At 39.3% G+C, this 22,990-nt stretch overlaps 1 protein-coding gene across 5 annotated transcripts in view; it reads left to right on the forward strand.

Annotated features, from left to right (window-relative positions):
• AFF2 (ALF transcription elongation factor 2) overlaps window positions 1-22,990 on the forward strand; it is a 346,941-nt gene that overhangs the window by 187,597 nt on the left and 136,354 nt on the right. For 3 of the 5 annotated variants that reach the window (XM_090150571.1, XM_090150572.1, XM_090150574.1), the window contains one exon: window positions 20,313-20,405. The exons of 1 other annotated variant lie outside the window; for it this stretch is intronic. In XM_090150571.1, coding sequence (XP_090006697.1) covers window positions 20,313-20,405 — 93 coding nt within the window. The remainder of the gene's footprint in view (window positions 1-20,312; window positions 20,406-22,990) is intronic. One more of the 5 variants, XM_031602672.2, reaches the window with a different exon arrangement.

Here is a 22,990-nt window from a genome sequence, read left to right on the forward strand (position 1 = left end):
GTGACAGCTTCCCCAGCTGAAAAAAAATGGATATTAACATTTCCATCTCTGTCAGGGAAGCTGCAGAAATAACACAAGGGTTACAGAGCACTGATGTCTCAAAGGTAGATAGGTGGGAGTGTAACAGTGTGCGTTCTAGCCAATGGAAACAGAACCAGAGTTCAGCCCAAAATATCTGGCTGTGTTATGCACTCACATATGCAGCTTTTAATCCAAAGTGACACCACTGTATTCTGTGTCCCTCCTGCAGCTGCTCAGCAAACGCTTGGCAAGGACTGGCAAATTTTGCTCCTGGCCATGTCCACTGCAGAGCTGCACACCCCAAAGTACCCCTCACTCACCCGCCTGCTCCCACGCTGCCCTGCCAGCTGCTTTGAGGGCATCTCTTACATGAAGTTTGGGTTTTTTTCTTCTTTCAAGTCACAAAATTAAGTGCCTTAATTCAGTGTTACCTCTCCAAAAGGCATAGGAGCTCTTTCAGGGTTTTTTTTGCCAGGCTTTGCAGAGAAGAGGGACTTAAGCTAAGAATCATGACCTCAGATTTTACTGAGCTCTTTTTTCAAGCTGAACTTGATTAATGTTTTTTGTAATTGTAGAGGTCTGCAATTTCTTATCTCTTCTTTCCTTTTTTTAAATTAAAAATCAAAACAAACAAACAAAAAGTATTGAATTGAGTTTAAGGACCAAACTTTCCAACTGAGTGAGGAGAAAGATCTTGAGCCTACTTACAAAATTTCACAGTCCTTCAGACTTCCTGAAACACTTAGCCACTTGGGTCATCTTGTGTAAACACTCCAAGGACTGTTCGTGATACTACAACCAAAGGTTAATGGCAGCCCAGTCTCCAGTTCCTTTTGTTTTTCTAACCAGAATGTCTGAGAAAGTTGTTAAAAATTAAAATTAAATAAAAAAATAAAATCCCTGTTGTACACCTATGGCCAAGCTATAAATGTAGTGCAGGAGATCTGCATTTAGCACAGGTTGTTAACACCAAATTGAAACATAAAAGTGAATTGTCGTTGGTATACTTTTTTCTGTTCCAAAATGTGACTATTTTTTTCAACCAGAATGTTGGCTTTGAGCATGTGGATAATGTGGAAAATAGGCAATCAACAGTATGTGCGTGTAATTCACAACTTATTAATACGGATTTAAATTAAGTTGTCACTTGCTATATGCAGCCATTGAAAAATGAATTCACTGAAATGTTGTGATACAAAGTGCAGATGGGGAAAGAGAACTGACATTTTAAACCAATACTCTAAAGCTGTTAGTTGTGCCACATATATCAGTGCTTTATGCCAGTGTGCCTTGCTGTCACTGTATATCATCTGAAGGCATTATGCCCATCCAAATGTAGGGCTGTGTGTAGTGTGAGAATTTGCAGGACTTCTTTTCTGCCTACAGAGATCATGGAAGGGACAACCTTTAGCATGGGTTTGCCTCTGGATAAAGAGGAGATAAGCATACAGCATCACACAAGAAAGAAAGGAAACTTTAAATAAAATTTCTTGAGGACTTGTATTGAAAGTATTGACTTGACTTGAAATTTTGGGCAAGGTGTTTAGGCAGTTGCGTAGATGTAATCCTGTAGAGGTGAGTCTCAGGTCTGTACATGTGAAGGTGGGTGCTGCTCACTGTCTGGGCAGGCACTTCTCTCTGTCCCCCTCAGAGAAACAAAAGAATTTCTGTAGATCTGTGTTCACTGTATTGTGGCGTCAAGGAACTTAGCAGACTTCTGATGCTACGTGGATACATGTCATATTATTTAAAAGCTTTCTAGTCTGGAAGCAAAACTAATCCTAAATGTAATTTAGATTGCAATTAGTATAAAAATGACTGGAGTTAAACGAGCAAAGTCTCTAATTTGTATGATCTTCTATTCTTCTGATGACAAGCTCACATCTAATGACATTGGAGAATATGTAAATTGATCAGCAGGTGAAAATGCCCTTGATTGGGTAAATTACGTGTAGTGTTACCTTCCTCATGCCAATTGAAAGCACTAATGGATTTAATATGTATCATCCGGAGCTGAGGTGAGCTGTTCGCAGAGCAAAATTAGACCATAACAAATACAGCCCATTATTTGCCCCCTCAGTAATTGTTTTCTCTTCTAAAGTAGAAACCAACATTGAAGAACGTTGCTAAACGTAATTACATTAATTGTAATTTGAAAAATACAGGTATGCAGTCTGGTGTGGTTACAAACTCACTTAGTAGCTGACAAGCAGTTTAAATATTTTCAAGTGGAACCTGGGGGCTTGCTGGGGAGGACATGATGTGAATTTAAAATGATTATCCAGACGTCATTGGACAAGTGAATAACGAGCTGACTGGCCTAGTAAATCATTTGAACCTGTCAAATGTGGGAACACATTGGGGAGGAGATGATGTCAAGTAACAGTAACTTAGCAACCTGGCATTTAGCTGTCCAGAGAATGAGTAAGAGTAGCCACTTTTAAATAGCTGAGTAAATAAATGAATCCTTATGTCTTAGGTGTGCTATAAAAATAGCCCAGCACCGTATGTTTTCTGTCAAGCTGCTTCTAAGGTGATTTATTCTTTCTGTTGAAATGAAAAAAATGAATTGAAAAGTTAACCCACGTGTAAATGTGTGTCTGTGGCCTTTGTCCCTTGTCTGGCGTGCAGCCCTTGGAAGTGTGTAAGGAATGGGCAATAGCCTGTTTTGAAAAAGGCAGTACGGCGTGGTCTTTCTTTCAGGCCTTGCTTATGCACGTGAAGATTTGGATGGATAAAAACTATACCTTTCTTAGCAATATCCAAGTCATTACATTTTCAGCTTTTTAACAGCATTTTTCTGAATGGAGGCAGAGTCAGTTTCTGCTTGCACACCAAAATAAATCAGGAGGTAATTCCACTGACCTCTGATCTCATTTGACTTCACTGAATTCTTCATCCTCCCACACTGGTATGAATTGACAGCAGCTTCACTTATATTGCTGCTGTTGTTATACCATAAAAAGTAGTTACTCCTGCATTACTTTGGGAATATGTGAGAACAGCTACCAGTCCTTTACTCTGATAGCTCTCTGGATGTAGTTTTACTCCAGAAAAATGGAAATGCTAAATAGATCTTTAAGAGCAGTTCTCTTCTGGGTCAGTAGGTCATCTGCTCAGTTCTCAGCTCAGTATTAGGAGAATTCATCAATAATTCCAGGAAGGTCAGAAAAATTCCCTTTCCAGCAGTTTGGGTTTTTTTTTTTGTTTGTTTGTTTGGTGTTTTTGTTTGGTCGGTTGGTTGGTTGGTTGGTTTTTGGGTTTTGTTTTGGTTTTTTTTGTGCATTGTCCAGTCGTATACATACACACACACTGAGATCAATAATTTGAGTCATTTGAAGACATCCTGGCATGGTCTTTAAAAGAGCAAAAGGCTCTTTGAGAGCTAGAAGCCTTAGGTCTTCTCAGTCAAGAGCAGACCCCTGGCATAGAGGCTCATCCTGACCACTGCAAGTTGTACCTGAACACAGCAGGACAGGATTAGTCAAGCTTTTGGCTATTTCATTGCAGTGACAACATGATGGTGTCACTCATGAGAAGGACACCTCAAGAGCAGTCAATATATTAACTTTAGGTACATAATTTGGAGGCCCTGGAGTTAACTTCAAGCTAGCTGATTAGAGGTTGGCATTAGTCACTGCTCAAATACTTTGGGCCACAGTTGCACTGTTTGCAAGGCCCAGGTTAGGCATGAGAGGAGTTCACTTGTGATGTTGACACATATTAGAAATGTGCTTTTTACTACCAGATCAATGGAAAGCAGACTTCACGCTGTTGGGAAGGTACTGGAGAGAAAAAGTTGACTATCTGATCTGACAAATATATGTGAGTGTGCAGCTTTTCTTGTGTTCAGAAGGTGGTATTTTCCACCTGCATGACGTATGGGTATATGGTTCTTCAGAAGTAAGGCAGCAAAAGATTAAACCTTTATCAGGACAGACAAGCGAGGTCTGATTCTAGCCTGCAAAAAAAAAAAAGGTTTTATTTTCATGGTAGTATTAAAGAAATTACTTAGTAAAGAACTTCAAAACATAAAATCTGATCATTATAGGGGTCTATTGCAGCTTGTTTACATTTTAATAATAATAATAACAACAACGACAAAGGAAGAGATTACAAGAAGTATTCAGGAAAGGAGAGGGAGACTGCAGTGCACCTGTTTCAAACTCAGTATTCAGTTCCATTCTTATCTCCTTAAACATAATATTTGAACATATTTTTATAGTGCCAAGTTGAAACTCCCCCTGTACTATGGGGGGCCCTCCCCTATGGTGAGGCCGCACCTTGAGTGCTGTGTCCAGTTTTGGGCCCCTCACTGCAAGAAAGACATTGAGGCCCTGGAGCGGGCTCAAAGAAGGGCAACAAAGCTGGGGAGGGGTCTGGAGCACAGGGCTTGTAAGGCTGAAGGAGCTGGGATTGTTCAGTCTGCAGGCTCAGGGCAGACCTTATTGCTCTCTATAACTACCTGAAGGGAAGTTGTAGTGAGTTGGAGGTCAGCCTCTTCTCTCATGTAACTGGTGATAGAACTAGAAGGAATGGCTTCAAGCTGCGCCAGGGGAGATTTAGGCTGGATGTTAGGAAATACTACTTCTCTGAAAGGGTGCTCAGGCACTGGAATGGGCTGCACAGGGAGGTGTTGGAGTCAACGACCCTGGAGGTGTCCAAGTAACGTTTGGATTTTGTGTTGAGGGACATGGATTTGTGAGAACTATTGGTTGTAGGTGGATGGTTGGACTGGATGATCTTGAAGGTCTTTTCCAACCTTGGTGATCCTGTGATTCTGTGCTTGCTGATTTCAGTATTATTATATAGTTTTGCTATCATTGTCTGATTTAGCATTGCCACTAAAATTACTCTAAAATGAATTGACGTCATGAATATTTGGACATGTATTGCTGCTCCTGGAGAGAATGAAAGGGCTCTCATCTCCTCCGCTAAATGAAAGTGTGTTAATTCTCATCTATTTTCCAAGCTGTCTAGCATGTCTTTTGCACAAAACCCAACCCAACCACTTCTAGTTTTTCTTCCTCATGAGTAGTCACTTCAGAAATGATCCAGTGTAAACAGCCATGCATTACATGCTAGGTGTGTTCACTCTTACTCATTAATCTGATGATGACAATATCAAAAACAACTTTATGTTGTTTTTGTCTGGTGCAAGTAGCTGTTGAGCTTGTTTACTCATTTGCAAGGTCTTTTGTTCATAATGTCTTCCTTTGTCCCACAGTGTAAAACCATAAGATTTCTACTCCAGATTTGTGGACTCATGAGATCTGACTTCCTGTTCCTTTTCATCAGTGTAAATGAAGATTAATTCTTTTATCTTTGAGTGAGAGGGCTAGAGAAAATAGAGATCTGGATTTCTTATGAAGTTTGACTTTTTGCATGCACCCATGAACAAAAAAAGAATGAAACTGGTGAACTAATTGGAAAATTTTGAGTACTTCTGTGCTGTTTTAATCCTTTGCTCTGTCTGTACATCCTTCCTCAAATACCTTGTGGACTGCTTTACTTATATTATTCAAAAACATCCTTAGAAACTTCAGAGCCTGCTCTGTGCCTATCCTGGAGTACTGTTCCCAGTTCCAAATTGGCTGGTAACAACAAATACTGGTACAATATCCAGTGAGGTCAAGCAGAAAAACAACCAGAAGCTAGTATGCTCCTCTTACATATATTACTGCAAAGTTATTAAGGACAAAAATCAAGTCCTCTTTTGAAATATAGGTAGTAGAATATTCCTCTGGTCTCAGATTAATCATTTCTGTTATTTCATCTTATCCTGTCAAAATGAAACATGGTTAAATATGGGCATGAGTGTTTAAACTGCAAGCAATGTTACCTTTCATTTAAATATATTAATAATGTGTACTCTATATAACAAATTGGTTTAGGCACAAAATGAAGACATTGAAAACATATTAAAATCAAGTTAGATTTTCTGAAATGAGTGCATGCTTTAGAAACAATTTTGGTTTGAAATGACAAAGCTTATAGTTGTCTTCTGTGAGCACTTTATCTCTTTTGCCTGAGGGTGAGTATTGAAGATTTAAAATCTTGGGTGGGAAGCTTCCCATAAGTCAACACTACTGAAGAGGCTGATGGGGCCCATGGAGGGTAAATTGGACAGAACTACAATAAACTAGACAGACTTACAGCATCTAAGGGAAGATGGGGTTGGAAGATGTGACTAAATGAATCTTCAGGAGTTGTTTCAGTTTCTGTTTGAAATTCTCTGATGTTGCAGATGGACATGACAACTGAAACATTAAAAAAAATATGGCTGAGGGTTAAAAGTATACATACATATATATCCTTATACATATAAGGAAAGATTTTGAACTAGAGAAAAGAAAAAAGAACTGGTCCATGTACTTGAAAACACTGAGTTTTACTGTTTTAACTATACCTGTCATGTTGCAACTTTTGATATTTCACATGCTCTTGTGGTTTAAGAAGGAAGGTAAAGAAAACACGAAAAGGACTTTTGATCACAGAATCATTGAATGGCTTAGGTTGGAAGGGACCTTAAAGATCATTGAGCTCCAACATCTTGCAGTGGCCAGGGTGGCCAGCCACTAAGTAAGGCTGCCCAGGGCCCCATCCAATATGGCCTCGAACACCTCCAGGGATGGGACATGCAGAACTTCTGTGTGCAGCATGTGCCAGTGCCTCACCACCCTCAAAGTAAAGAATTTCTACCTAACATACAACCTAAATCTTCCCTCTTTTTGTTTAAAACAATTCCCCCTTGTCCTACCATAGGACATAGATCATGTAAAAAGTTGGTCCTCCCTTCCTGCTTATACACTCCCTTCAAGTTCTGGAAGGTTGCAGTGAGGTCTCCCCAGAGTCTTTTCTTCTCCAAGCTAAAGAAGCCCAACTCCCTCAGACTTTCTTCACAGGAGAGGTACTTCAGCCCTCTGAGCAAATTCTTGGCACCTCTCTGCACATACTTCCTATGCTGTGGCCCCAGGCCTTGATGCAGACCTCCAAGTGGGGCCTCAAAAAGGCAGAGTAGAGGGAGACATTCACCTCCCTCTTCCTGCTGGCCTTCTTAATGTACTTCAGTCTAAATAGAACCCAGGATGCTCCTTTTAAGTCAAGATTACAGACACTACCTGAGATACTGGTCCAAAAGTACTGCCTTTGGAGAGGAGTATTGCCTTTGTATAAGCAGATGGACTGTTCCAGTGGAGGAGTGATACAGCAATGCTGTTAGCCTTGTCAGCCTCCATGGGTTTGCTAAAGCTGTCTAACATGGGAAGGCTGTTCTGCAAGCATCATCAGTCTTAAGTTCAAGTTGTTCCATATTATGTAGGGAGAATAATTCCAAAAGTCATTTTTTGGGGGTGGGAGTAACTTCTTTCTTTGATATTAAGACTTTCAGACAGCATAGTCAGCAGTGTGCTTTCTGATGATCCTTTCCTTAGTACATGTGGAGATTGTTTAAGCTGGCAAAATAGAGATATGCCATTTTACTCCTGCCACTAAGTGACAGATATGGTCTATCTTCCTATCTCTCGGAACACCCTCTCAGTAAATGTTTGACTATCTACACTCAGATGGAACATCTTTAATCTTTCAGCATAACGTTGAGATGCCTCTTCACTCCGCAGTTTCTCCTTCAGTGAAACAGGGAAGGAGAATCTTACCCACACTGACACTGCACTTCAAAGTTATATTAGTTCCTAGCAAGATGTGCTGGGGACTTTAGTTGGAATTATTGGTGTTATAACTGTGCAAAAGCCAGGTTCAGTTAGATATTTAAAATTATACTGCTTACTGTGGCTTATCCATTTCTATAGATAATTTCTAATGTTTCTTTAAACAAAGTGTGTCATTGAATTTAATGTTCTGAATAACCTTATGAACTTCCTATCTACTTGAGACATCTATTTCAAATTGTACCTACAACTGTGTTTTTTATTGAATATTTAAGTCACTTTCAATTTTTTAATACAGTACATGGTTTTTAGTAAGCATTTGAAAAGAATGCACATTATGGATGGAAGACACTTCTGAGCATTTTCAAATTGTCACTTTAAAATTGTCACCTTTGTTTAATTAGCCTGTAGATCCTGCCACATTGATTTATGTCAGCTTGGTAACAGTTTCTTTGGATATCTAGCAAATCTGATCAGAATGTGTTTTTCTTTGTTTGTTTGTTTGTTTTCCCCCAAGGAATTTTTCACATTTCTTTCTTATTTAAAGGCAGTCATTCAGGCACCCAGTCTTACAAAAGTCAGCAGAACTAAAAGTCAGCATATAGTATTAGAAAGGAAGATTATTTTAACAGTTCCTGGCATTTAGGTGTTTGTTGACCACTGTTCAGAGGCAAGAGATACAAACAGACTACAGGCATGAACATGAAGCTCCAAGCTAAGTGCCCAGGTTTATGTTTGCTCAACGTTCTGTATGGACTCTTCATTTCACTTGCTGTGTTGCTGTAATTCTTAGCAGGCTCCTGGGACGAGCTCAGTAGAAACCCTACTTTCAGCAATTGAAAGCTCTTCTTTAAAGATTTTCTCTATTCCAAAGTTTCTGTGCAATGTCTAAGCAAATGTATTTCTTGTTGTTGAGGGAGAGCTATAAATAAGACCGTCTTGTGCTTTGCAGGGTGAAACAGGAACAACACAGGCGTATATGCAGTTAAGAAATGTATCTGATGCTAATGGGAAAAAAAGGCCAGGTTACTGTTCCTTGGAGTTGCTATTGTCCCAGCGGATCATTTAAGGCATGGACTAAATTTCATCTCTGGAGCCAAACTGGAAAACACTGGGTATTGTCTCTTGTGAGGAATTCTTTGAGATCTTCTGATTGAATTTATTATACAAGCACTGAGCATTAAAGGCTCCTTTAGGTGTTGTAGTGCTTGAATTTCTTTGTCTTGACTGTATCCTGTTGAAGTATATGTTATTTGCATCCCATACCCCAAGGTACAGAAACCTTTAAAAGTATTCTACTGAGCCTCAGGAAAAAAACAAACAAACAACAAACAAAAAAACCCTTGTATTTGCTCTGTAGCAGAACATTCCTAGTAGTGTGGATTGTTTTTGTTTGTTTGTTTTTTGTTTTTGTTTTCATTTTTGTATTTTGTTGTTGTTCATTTAACCAGTCCCTTCCCACCTATTTCAGCATTTTATCATTTTGAATCTCACAAGCCCTTAATCTATTCAATAAAATGCCTGAGCTGCCAGTTTATCTGGAAAAGGAGTGTTTTTTACCAGTGAATTGAAAACTGGCGCAGAGATTTCTTTTTGAAGAGCAGCCCCTTGTTGTTCCTGAGTTCAGAAAACAAACAAAAAAAGAGAACACAGCTTCAACACTAAGCCATTCACTGGAGGTTTCTTACCATGAAAATATTTATCACTCTTCTTTTTTCTTGGCAATTGAGCTATTGTTGCTTTTAAAAGAAGTTGTGATCTCCTCATTACCATTTTGCTTAATATGATAAGTGTGAACTACAAGAAAGCTATCATGTTTGAAAGGAACCCTTAGGAATGTTATATTAACTGATTTTGCTCTTTGAAGAAGCTTAGACTGGGAATTTCACTAAATGTATCATTCTGTCTCCTTTTGCAGCAGCATTGCCATTTTATAGTGCCTTTCACCTAAGACAAAAGTTACCCTTCAAAAAATAAAAATAAAAAAATGCCATGTTACTGCATTTAGCCTTTGCATCTCATCTGCAGAGTGAGATCAACTGCTCCTTTTGGTAACTGCTTGAACATGATAATAAATGACATATTGGACTGAGAAAAAAAAAAAAAAAAAGTATTATTTGGCAAATTTATTCCAGTTTGACTTTGTATGATAACTGCTAGTTGTCACTGTTTGACACCAGCAGGAGTTGCAAATAGCAATGCTGCTTAGAGATGACCAGCAACTATTGGCCTACTGGGTGGTCTTTTCTTGGGGATGCTCCAAGTTTATTCCAGATTGCTCATATGACCCCTGATAAACTATTACTAGTGAACAACTTACTGTTTCTTTTTGACCATCTTGCAGCAACAAAGACAAAACATATCATCATCTAGTAGTGCAAATATGTAATTTTTATGTGCTGGAGCACCAAACTTAGTGCTATTTAGTGCCATGGCTTTTGCATCCTTTTCCTGTGGGGAGAAAAAAAAAAAAAAAAAAAAAAAAAGGCATACTTTGGAAACAGGAAGGTTATGGACTTTGCCGTTTTTCAGCCCTGTTAATAGAATTTCATTTCAGTGTAGTTTCCTATTGTGTGGTTTAAAAACAATGTAGGCATGGAAAGCAATCCTCAACGAGAATATGTTCGTCTGGTGTTCAGCCTGAACACGCTGGTTTTGAATGTTAGGACCATTCTGTGTGGGACCAGGTGTCCTCAGTTGTCACGTTTTAGCAGCTGTTCTGAGTGGCTAATGCTTCCAACATCAGGCTTGTAAGCTTTGTAAGAAAAAATGAGCTGGGAAATGGCGAATCAAATGTAAGCATGCAACAGTGGGAGTCTAATAGAGATACACTGGAACTGCCATACCTTAAAGGAGATCAAAAAAAAACATCATGTTTTTTTGGCTTCAGTACGGTTGACGTGCCAACAAAGTTTACGTTGTATCAAAGCATCTTCTAAAACACACATCTATTTTTCTTCACCCATTGGCCTAGCAGGAGTGGAATAATGGGCAGTGTTGGCATGATTTATAGGACATGCAGATGCAGAATTAGATCTGCATCAAGGCACAAGTGAAGAAAAGGAAATCAAGACTGAAATGCATGTTCTTTTCCAAAGACTAAAATTACTATAATAAATACTGGGTAAGCTTTCAGATGGCCACTTAGGTCTTTCTGTAGGAGAAAGGAATTAAAGTGTTGAGTGTCAGAGGCAGCAGGGACTCTCCCTCTCTAACAGGCCAGAACCCATAGTTTACTCTTGGCAAGCACGCTGGGCTTTTGACCTTAGAAAAAAATCATAGTGCCAAATTAGAGAGTACAATGATCAGGCTTTGTATTGAGCTTTTGTGACCATCCAGGGCTTGCTGAATGCTGATCAAGCTGGCTATGTTGTTCACCCAGGACTTTCCAGCATATAGTCACTGTGAAGATCCAGCACTTTCCTGGGTATGGCATAAGACAAAAAATGAGCAGTCTTTGCCCCCGAAGCATTCAGTCTCTGATATAAGCCCCAGGAAGGTAATTATACACAGGAGGGGAGAGTGCATTCTTCGTGAAGTAGGGGACAAACTGAGACACATGGTCTGCTGGTAAAGAGAGCATCAGAGAGATGAAGAAAAAGGAATGGTGAAAAAGGACAGATTCTGTATGGGCAGCTTTTAGCTTTTCTAGGCGTGCTCTGTGTTTCCACTTCAAACTCAGACCGCTGTTTTAGTGGCATTCCAGTTGAGGTGTGGATGAGTCATGTCAGAGGAAAACACATTAAAAATAAATGTTACTCTGTCACCCTCCCCAGGAAAACTCAGGATACAGTACTGCTTGTGTGGCAGCATAAAAAGAGATCTGGCAGTGTCTTGATTTTGAAGGCAAAAAAAAGCAGCCTTTGTAAAAGATTTCAATGTGTATTGTACAGCAGTGTGTGGTAGATTCATTTATTTGTGTTTGATGAGTAACAACTTGCAGTCCAAATTTAATGAAGGCAAAACATCTTTTAAGCAAAAGAATTCAGCTTTAAACTCAAACGAGTTGCCTGTCCTGGCTTCTTAATTTCCCTCTATACACTATTTCAGCTAATTGATGTCCCTGCTTGAAGGCTAAAGCTGGTATCTTCTGGCACAAGTTGATGCTTTCAAATTCTGGGAGATTTTTAGGTTGAGTTTCATCATATTGTCAGGATGTGGTTTATAAACTCGCTGCATGGGTCTGAAATGTAGTGCTCAATGTAAGAGGTTTCTGTGCTAAATCTACCGAGCAAGATGTTTTGCAGTTTACCCACTTAATTTTGCCTGATACTGAATTCGAAGATACTGTTTTTTTCACTAGGTTGGTGTAAGCAGATCCACAAATCAAATGCTTTTTTTGATAAATTACATGGATAAGGTCTTGTCATGGGCTGCCACTATTTGTATGGAAATAATAATAATAATAATAATAATAATAATAATAATAATAATTTTTAAAAAATAAACCAGGAATTGATTATATCTGGCAACAAGAAGGAGATGGTGTAACATGCCGTATAAATGTGCGCAGTTGTGTGCCTCAGGGTGGGTGCAGTCTTGTTTTGTAACTCTAAATTATAGTTTCGCTCTCCTCTTGGTGTGAACCCTAAGTTTCAGAGAAGAAAACAGGCAATTCGAGACATGCCTTTTTGCTTGTGAAGCTTGGGATGGATGGAACAAATTACCAGATTCCCTTAAACAAGTGCCAGCAGTGAATAGTTTCAAAACACAGTTGCTTATTTACTTGGAGAAATGTTGCCAATGTTTTTTAAATTGCAAAGATGAAATTGTATGTTAGTATTAGGAACTTCTAAAAGAATTAACTTTTTTATTACTTATTGTGCCTTTGTTTATATTATATTGCTGTACTGCCAGGATGTTATGTTGTATTTAACAGTTCAGTGCACTCTTCTTATCTCTTGGGAGATGAAACTCCCATGAACTCATGAAAATTAGATGTGCCATTCCTGGATATGGTTACAAGTATCATTTTGAATAAATAAAATCAATGAGATATGGCTGTGCATCTCAGTGTGGATGAGAAGCTGCCAAGAACAGGAGGTGTTGCATTAGCCATGCTGTCTGCATTAAGACCCTGATACTCTACATTGGGCAACAGCATGATTAGTTTAGTCACAAAGAGTGACAAAAGAAAGACACCTGGCTTTCTGTAAGTGGGCTTAGTATACATGACCTCAAGTACCTGAATATTTATGGGGAGCGTGATTAACTTTTCATAGAATCATAGAATGGTTTGGGTTGGAAGGGACCCCAAGGACCATCAATTTCCAACCCCCCTGCCACAGGCAGGGCCACCATCCTCCAGATCTGGTACTAGACCAGGCTGCCCAGGTCTCCCCATGTCTTGAACACCTCCAGGGATAGAGTATCCACAGACTCTCTGGGCAGCCTGTTCCAGCATCTTACCGCTCTCTCTGTGGGGCTTTGTACTTGGTGTTAACTCAGTATCTAGTTCTGGATACCTACATGGCCCAGGATCTCACGTATTCCTCTCTGTGAATTCCACAGAAGTCTTAACTCTGTTTCCCCATATAAAACTTCTCATGGGAGCTCTCCTGTGGCTTCCTGTAAGGTTCTGCTTCATTATTTACACTGCATGCTTCTACATTGCCTATTATGTTCTGTGAACCCTCAGTGTTCCTTCTGCCCTTTACTCATGCAAATCACCTAAGCCTGATAAGAGTTGAGCTACAGCTTCTACACATCTTGTTTGATTGCAGTCCATCGTAATGGTTTTTCTATAGTAGGACCTTTAGTGAGTTGTGTTGCATATTCCTGAAAATGCCAGGAGTATGTAAGAAGGTGCTCAAGAACACAAAATCTGCTTGAAATTGAATTGAAGGACTGTCCTGGGCAGCGTGAGCCAAATTCAGGGTAGTTTTTGGCCATACAGTCTCCATGGGATGTGTCCTGAAGAAAACTACCTTGATCCATCTTGGAGAGAAGCATCCAACAAGTTTCAGAAAGGAGCCTAGGTACGTTCTGGCACCTGCACAGTATCAGAGACCCACTGCCCAGCAAAGAGCTAAGCCATTTGGTAATGTTGACACACTTTCATATAATCTGTGGTTACTTTTAGGGTTGTGTCAGACTTGCTAAATTGGAAATCTAGTAATGGGTTCATGTGGTGTAGCTTCATTACTCTCCCTTGAAACTACCTGGTGATACCTTCTCACTGTAATGGAGGATTGTTTTAGTTCACATACACAAGATTGATTAGAGCAATAAGAATATCGATCATTATTTGCTATTTTTTATTGTCTTCTAAATGCTCTAAACAAAGATGATGACTGTTATTAGTTATAGAAACTACAGTATGGGGAAAATATATTGAAAAATGTGAAGCATACAGGAAGCAGAGAATACTAGGAAGCTCAACAGAAAATGTCTGTATTGCTATCAGTTTCTTTTTGTAAACAGTTCCCAAATGTTTGCAAAGGAGGAAAGGGAAATATTTGCTGTAATGTTTTTAGTCAACCTTTATTAGTTTTGAAAGCAATTTCTATGTTCATTTTCACTACATATCATTTCTGTCTGTCCTTCCCCTTCTTATTAATATGGAAAGGAGTAGATGTTTACCATGGGAGGCAATGGAATGCATCTTGCTCACCAGCTGAGCAAAGGGAATTATTTGTTGTCATGGAGAAAACTCACAAGGTGAACACTGTGTTTTTAGATTATGGTCAGGGAAATGGCTGCTTTTTGTAGAATAAACTCTAGCTCTGTAATAAGAAGCTTGTGTGTGCATGTACTGTATTTCCAAATGGCTTTCTAGTAACTTTTGGTACAGTAGCAAGATAGATTTTAATACAACAAAGACATCATTGCAGAAGAAAATAAGTTCTGGGCACTTACTGCTAAATTTGCTAAAACATTTACATGAGTAAAAAGTTTCCTGCAGTAATACTCATACCAGGAGAGTTCTCTTTCTCTTGGAGGCCATTGGTCCATCACTGAAATATTTATTTATTTATTTTCCCTACAGGGAAAAATATCTGGAATCCCTTTGATGCTGAGAAGTATTTTAAATGCCGAAACATGATAATCAAGTCCATATATATGAACTTATCTGTCATGTCCCTACCAGTACTTTCTTAATGTCCTAAATCCCTTCCTAATGAAGCCTTTGGCACAGTATAAACCAGACCAATTACCAGTCAGGCTATTCCCAAGTGTTTATGTCAATTTTCCATTCCTTCAGAAGGAATATATATGAAAAACAACCCTTAGTTTTATTGTCTTTGTGTTCCATTAGGCTTTAGTGTAATTTTATTTTATTTATAGTGTATTTTATTTATATATGTATATATATATATATATATATATATAAATTCTTCCCTTAGCCTTTTACCAAAGGGAAAGAGTTGACATAGTTTTTTGCTCAGTGTGTGTCATACACATAAAACATGGCTGCCCCTCATGCACTACTGGCTTCCTAGCAGGGAGAGTTTGTTGAGATTTGTATAAATACTGAATCAAGGAAGATAGTTTGAAACAAGAAACACTTTTTATTAAGATTGCATTGATAAATAGTTAATTAAACATTAATAAATCATTAATAGAGGCCTTAATAAATGGTAAATCACTTGGTTATCTTTATTCCATCAAGGCAATAGGTTGCTTAGCACCAGCCGTAACATTAAGTTTGTAATAACCTTGGAACGTCTATTCATCATACAGTAATTTTTTTCTGAACTCAGCTTTAACACACTGTGCAACCAAAAATCAGAGAAAGTTTAAAGCAACAGATTTAGCTATAAGATCTAAAAGGACTGAGTAGGGCAGCTGACTGAGAAAATACCCGAAATAAGCTCTGTTTAGCAGCAACGATGCCTACAGGGTTGTTCTTCCTCCTTCTCCCTATAATGGACAAAGATTCAGTGCTGAAAATGCCTTTGTAAACCCCAGTGCTAAGGAAGAGAAAACCACCAGGATTGTTTCTTTCTTCTCCATTTTTATGGATCTGCAATCCACAAGAGGCAGTAAGGGCAGCCAAGAAATGGCACTGTTGGGCTGGGTGGGATCTTAGGAATCCCATCATCTACTACACATCCCTGTCCAAGAGCTGGAATCATTTCTACCCAAGCTGTTCCTTACTGATGGGTGCAAATCTGTTCTTAAATGCTCTCCTACAGAGATGGAGATTGTGTTGCTGCATGAACGATCTGTTTCAGTGCTGCACTGTCCTTACCATTACAGAGCTTGTGTGTGTGTGTGTGTGTCTTTCTGGCTGCAGTTTAAGTTCATATCTACTGTAAAACTGAAGAAAAGATTATTCTCTCCTTTTGCAACAGCCCTTTCTGTAATTGCAGACTGTTCTCATGTCTCCCCTTGATTCTCCCAAGGGGAGTAGCACAAGTCTTATATCTTGGGAGACCTCAAATTAGATCAGGCTAAGCAGTTTAAAGTGCACTGTAGGAAAGAAGCTGCTTCAGGATGGACACAGCATACATGATCTAGCTGCTTTTTTTCCCAGTGGCCTCCTAGAGCCAGACTCCATGCTTTTACCTGTATTTAAAGCACAGCATTTTCATTTTGAGTAAGGAAATGATGGAAAAATGAAACACAGAGAAAGGAAATAAATCGGGAAGGTGGCTATTAATTTTAGTGACTGATTTTTTAAAGCTGTTTACCATCTGCTTCATATCCCCTATGATCAATTCCTTAGAAACAGGCAGGTTTCAATCCTTCCCTATTCCTTCCTTTTAGATCCTTTTAGACCCTTTTGGACCTGTACCTCTGTTGTACAACCCATAGTTGTATTTTCAGTGATTTGTTAGAGTTCTTCTGCATGTGTACATCTTAGTTACCTACCTGAGGGCTTTTCTAGCTGAAAAAAAGCAGACTGAACTGAAGAGACAAGCATGCTTAGCTCATATATAAATAAAACACATGGATTCAATTAAAACATGTTTAAATAGTTTTCAGGAAGGAGAATGCTTGATGTTACTACATCAGAGGACCACAGTGACTTTCAAGCCAACAAACTGTGCAGGTTTACTTTCTCATTTAATCTCCAGGTCTGTAAAAAATGTGTGCTTCCATAGCAGTCATCTGCCCACTCCAATAGTTAACATGATTTTGGAATTACTTTAAGTCCAAACCATGTGAAAATAAATCCTAACTTGATTTTGTGGGATTACTCGGTTTTCATTAAATTCTTCTTTAAAGTATTTTGTATTCTCAGTTGTGTTATTGTTACTTCCAGGAATTTCTAAATACTTCCAAATTTGGATTGATCAAGCTTTTTTGTTTTTTTAACTCTCCTCGGGGAAAAAAAAAAGAGAAAAAAAAAAAAAAAAAAGATTATGATTCTCCTTTGTGAAGTGTTTACAAATAAAGATGCTTATTTGCACATCTTAACTCAACCCCTCTAAGGTTGCCAGAGAGGCTGTGGGTGCCCCCAGCATAGAGGCACTCAAGGCCAGGCTGGATGGGGCTGCGAGCACCTGGTCTAGTGGGAGGTGTCCTTGTGTATAGCACAGGGGTTGGAACTAGATGATCTTAAAGGTCCCTTCAAAACAAAGCTGTTCTATGATTCTATGATCTACAACACACACACTTCAATTAAGTGGTTCCTTACTGTTACAATATATTAAAAGATAGCTATGTCAGAATTCACAGATCAAGCAAAGTAGAGCTTTGCAAGTACTTAAAGATGAGGGCCCTCCAAAAGCAGTCAGGGCACTGCAAAGAATTCTCAAGCCATGTAGATGGTTAAACAGATGAAATGCTTTGCTCTTGGGCCCCGATTCTCCAAAGTAATGTGCATGTGGTTAAGGAACAAAGTCGGAGAGTTAAGCAGCCAGTCACATCTCTGCAGCGTGGGGTGGAGGTTTTGACCCTTCCCTGAAGCCAGTGCAGTGCCATTTCTGTGCGTCATTCTGTAGTTCAGTGGTGCTCTGTGTGAGCATAGTGTGCCTTGTGTGGGGTGGGGGCATAGTGCTGCAGCCAGTGCACCGTGCAATTACCAGTATTGTAGCATGTATCTGTTGGCATTTTTCTGTAAATACCTGTATGCTATCTTGTTGCTTCCATGTGTGTAATGTTTCTTTATTTGCTGAGCTTTAAACCCTTGTGTTGTTTTCTATATATATGATCCTATCCGAAATTTTCTACTGAATAAGTGAAATGATATGATTCCTTCATAGCTCACTTGTACCTTTGCAATACATTTTGGTGCTCCCAAGGTCACTTACTGAATGCACGGGTTAGATAGTTGTAACGTCACCAAACCCGTCATTTCCCTGCGACCTCAGTGGAGTCAGGATCTCCTGCTTTGTAATTGAATTTCCTCAGCTAATAGCAGAATCATTTTTAGTTTTTCCCATGGTTTTACATTTGGTTGTCCCCTTACAGGGAGATGAGCAGATTTGGTTACAGTTCAGACCATTGAGTTCTCAGTTCTCAGTGGATGCTAGATGCATTTCAACAGTAAGTGTTCCAAAATTTTTGCTGGTATCACCTTCACAGGAATCCCAGGCTCTCTGTCCTTCCTTCTATTCTTGGGCAGGAAGAGACTGAAATCAAGCCAATAATTGCAGCTCTAGAATATGCTTCATTTATGCCTTCAGTTAGGCTGCCTGCCTGACCCTCTTTTAATTATGTGATATGGTCTCTGTTTCATCATTTGTTATGAAGAGATTTGCCACAAAGCAGCCTCTGTGGCATAGACTTTGGCAGAGGCATACAGAATTTTGGTTATAACGTCTCATTGAATAGCTTAGTGCTGAATGCTTAAATTTTTCGCCACCTACTTCTGTGTAGAAGTTAGACAATCAGTGCAGTAAAACAACTTGCTTCTCATTGTCACGCTGAGCTGCTGCAGACTCACTTACCAGAAGGGATGAACCATTCATGAGCTGTCCCATTCCTCCTCCTTGCCACAATTCAGGCTCTGGGCAATGAAAACAGGCCCTACACATCAGCACCCTCCTCTGTCCTTGAGTCATCTGCCAAAGCAACAAGTAAAGCTTTGCTGCAGAAGCAGCAACACTAAGAATGGAAATTTGGTGGGCTTCAATAAAAAAAGCGGTGCCTTGCAGAGGTGTGGGAGAAGGTTACATACACACTTGCTTGACTGGGATCTGTGGCATGTAGTTTTTCCTTTCTTTTTCCTTACCTATGACATGGGATTTTTGAGGAACAGCCTGAGACACAAAACTTGCTGGCTGTGTCTTCTCTTCTCTGTAACAACATCCATCTGTAGAGCAGGCCACCCCTGCAACCCACATGCAACCACTATGCAACCATTTTGACAACAGCTATTTTTAACGGAATTATTTGTATTATGTATTATATTATTTGTACAATGTGTTATTTTCACTTGTGGAGCATTTGCATTGGTGGTCATTGTACCTGCAGAAACTTATGCACTCAGAAGTTCTATTGTTTATGTCCTGGGCTTGACTAGTGTGAAGTAGCAGCTGGGAAGTTCAGTTTACTGTAGTCAGGATCATGGCCTTTGCAGGTATAAGTTCCTAAATCAAACTCACTTTTACTCAAGAAAGAATCAGTTCTGAGATTGTAGGCAACAAAAATAATCAAGATGAACAGAACGTTGCCAGAAACAAGTATTACTGCCTGTCTGAATATTCATCAAATTAAAAAACAAAGATAAGAGAGGATGCAGTAGCACCTATCATAAAGCATACCCGTAACAAGGGCATCTATAAGCTTGACCTAAGCCAAACTTTTTGCAGTTTCTCTATTAAATCAGGTTTTCCCCTCTGCTGAACATAAGCCTCATTCCAGTCCCACTGAGCTGAGTGGGGTGATGGTTCTGGGCCTTGATGTGAGAAAGCCTGGTGATCACTCTCACTTCTCTTTGTATCTGATAGCCACAGGCACCTAGGTGCTTTCTTTGAAGACAGTCAGAACACACGTATTCAAATGATAAATCAAGACAATGATAGCAAAAATGAGTGTGTTGCTTAGGTCTCTTTTGCAGGTCTTCATCTGAGATTTGAGCTTCCTAGTAAAGAACAGGCTTCCTGTGTAACTCCATACAAGTCACCTTATCTCTCAGTCCTTCATTTTAAAATGAAATTGATAGTGCTCTGATAGAGTGACACTGAATATCACTCTAAGTAGCTGTTGCCAGAGCTGTGAGAAGATGCTTTAGTGCTTAAAGCATTGTACCCATTCTCTTCTATGCCAGGGATTCATGCTGCAAACCCACTCGAGATTTTTCTAGAGCTGCCTCTGGTTAATTTTGCCACTACCTAAAGCACAGCCTTGCATTTTGCCACCATGCAGTCCTCTATGGGGTTGCACCTAATGCAATCCAAGAGAGACCCTCTTCCTGCTTGGGCACTGCAGGTAAAAACCTCTTCTATGCTTATGATGAGCTTGACAGGCTGACCAGGAATGTAGAACCAGATGCCACCTGAGGAATACACACATGGTCAAAATTTTAGTGAGTGAAATCCATCCTCATCCTCTTCTCCAGGAAGTAATGCCTGGTGGGCAGCTACAGTGTTCATCTACCACGTAAGGGGGATGGTGATGCTTCCTAAGCAATTGCATCCCTCAGGCTCTGGAGAGAATAAATGATCATTTTTCCCCTCTCTTCTTCACTTACATGAATTTGTTTCAAAAGCATGTTTTTTTCTTCTCTAGGAGATGACCCATTCCTGGCCTCCTCCTCTTACAGCTATTCACACTCCTGGAAAGGCTGAACAGACCAAGTTTTCTATCCCAAGCAAGGTACAAGTAAGCTATATCCAGTGACCCAATCAACATTCTGTTCTGCTGAGTGTTCTTCATCGGAGAGCTTGTTTTTTGTAATTTGTTATTTTTGTAATTTTTCTAAGGCTATTTTTAGTTGGATATTCCCAATTAGATTGCTGTTATAAGTAGGATGTATATTTAAAGCTGTAGAAGTGAGCAAAGTGAGTTTTATCTCTCATTACAGTAGCCTTTCTACATCCAACATAATGCCTTTTGTTTGTTTTTCTTAGTGTAACACAGTGGCTGATATGGTGTTTTGTGTCCTTGTGATTGACTGCATGATGAACTTTAGGCTGCATGGTCAAATTATGGTGAAATTGCATTTCTGCTGGTGCACAGTGCTGTGGCATCTGTCAACATGCATGTTCCAAGGGCACATGGTTGCCAAACGCACTGCCTAGTATTGGTCTTGTTAAAAGCATGCACTCGACATTTGCCACATCCAAAGCATGGGCCTGGAGACTACCTTGTAGTTCATCTCACATGCAGTGAACTGTTAAACTGTATGATTTGAACATGACTTCAGTCCAAATCTTGTTGTTGCCTTCTAGCTGTGATTCTGGTAGAGCAGTAAGAGATTGAGCTTGCACCCAGAGCAATCTCAGCCAGGGATAACATTTGCTGGGACCTGAACACCTGTGAGCTGATGATGTTTGGGGATGAGGAGAATTTCCCCTAGCACAGAATGTACACCAGACTGACATGGAGCTACATAGATTCTAAAGGAAGGAATTTGGAAAATAGCTTTTAAAGACATACTGGTACTGCTTGACACTATGGTTCATTCAGTCATGTCCTCCTTTACAAGCTGCAATGTGATTTTCTTCTTACTCCCCACAAGCTGCAATGTGATTTTCTTCTTACTCCCCTGTCTGAAACGTAGCCCCCATACTTAATAGGAAATTGTATGAAATTAGTAGTGGCTCCTTAAAAATAACATAGCCAGTGCCCAGAATGTCTTATTTTGATGGAATGTGATTGTTCTCTTCCAGCACTGCCAGTGTCAGTGAAGATAACTGCTGCAGCAATAAACGCCATAAATCATAATCATACAAGAATAGAATCCTCACTGTAAATCTGGTTAAATTCAGTTGAACCTGTTTAGGTGAAAGTAGATTCCTACCTGTGTGAATACGTATATAAGTGAGAGTGGAGTTTTTTGCCTCAAGAAGATGTGTTTTTTAATTTATACTCTGGTTTAATTTAGTGTTCTGTTTTTGATGGGTCATTCGGACATGAGTACTGCAGACAGCTGCTGTCTCCATTGAGAGCAGGATAAACAGAAGTTCAGAGAAGCTGAAATTTTATTTTGCTTTTTTGTTCCTACTGTTTGCTTTGAAGTTTTAATATCCACATCAGTGTTAATAATTTCTGGACATGTTAAATGTTGATCATAAAATTCTTGACCATATCACTTGAATATAAAATATAAATTCAGTTATTTGTGCTAGGAGTTTAGGAAATAAGTGAGCACATAAATATTTCTGGGTTGGTTTTACCATTAAAAAAAAAAAAAAAATATCTGAACATCACACCAGATCATTTATAGCTAGCCAAATTATTGATATTAGACATACCATGGCTAGGTCCTGTGACCACTTAACCCAGAGACAGACACTATTAGAAGTTCTCAATTTAACTAAAAGAATAAGTATTTTCATGAAAAACATATACAAAAGACATGATTACAAAAGTGGAACTTATCAGAACAATTTATCCTGTTGAAATTCAAATTTAAAGTGCCATGTTTACTCTTAGGGCACAATTTACTTCACAAGGGACTGACTGACAGCATAGTACAATATTAGGAACTAATAATGCCCTAAGAGGAAGTGCAGTGAGGACTTTAATGACTTTTACATCCTACAGAACTAACACTTCCAGCAAAGTAGTGCTTGGCTGTAAGGCAATGTTGTAAATAACACCTCAATTTGAAATGATCAGGGTCTGCTTGGAAGGAAAGCTGATTGCAATCATTGTGGACTGTAGAGCCTAGAGAAAAACTAAGCAAGAAACCACTGTGACATGAAGGTAGCTTAGATATTGTGAGCCAACAAAAATCCCTGCATTAGCATGCTCAGGGTTACAAGCCAGATTATTTTCCAGTGTAGAGCTGTATTTCCATTGATTTAAAAGGAAATGAAACGGTGTCCATCAGGCAAGGAAATGCTTATTGCATCTCTATCAAACCCTGTGTTTCACAGCCCAGAGAAAACCGCTATGTCTATCAAGAAAAGATTTCTGTATTTTCAAACAACGAGATCATAAATGAAAGGCAGTGGTGTTGAATTTATTGTATTTAAAACTTACATCACAGGTTCATCACATTTGTATATATTGATGGCTATGCCTGAAAAAAGGTGGGGGATGGAGATTTATGGCAGCTGGGGACAAGCTGTTGTCTGAACTACGAAATTGTCCCTAACTAGTGCTGTCTCCATGTCTAATGGTTTTGAACTAATGTCACCAGTGTTGCCACGTGATCTGTTCTCTGTACCATCTCCTTCCTTATTTGCATAATGCTAGCGTCCTTAATCTAGCAAGCTAAAATATATCTTACCTTCTTC

Source organism: Phasianus colchicus, chromosome 14 (genome assembly GCF_987193195.1).
Source record: "Phasianus colchicus chromosome 14, bPhaCol1.hap1.1, whole genome shotgun sequence".
NCBI classification, from domain to species: domain Eukaryota; kingdom Metazoa; phylum Chordata; class Aves; order Galliformes; family Phasianidae; genus Phasianus; species Phasianus colchicus.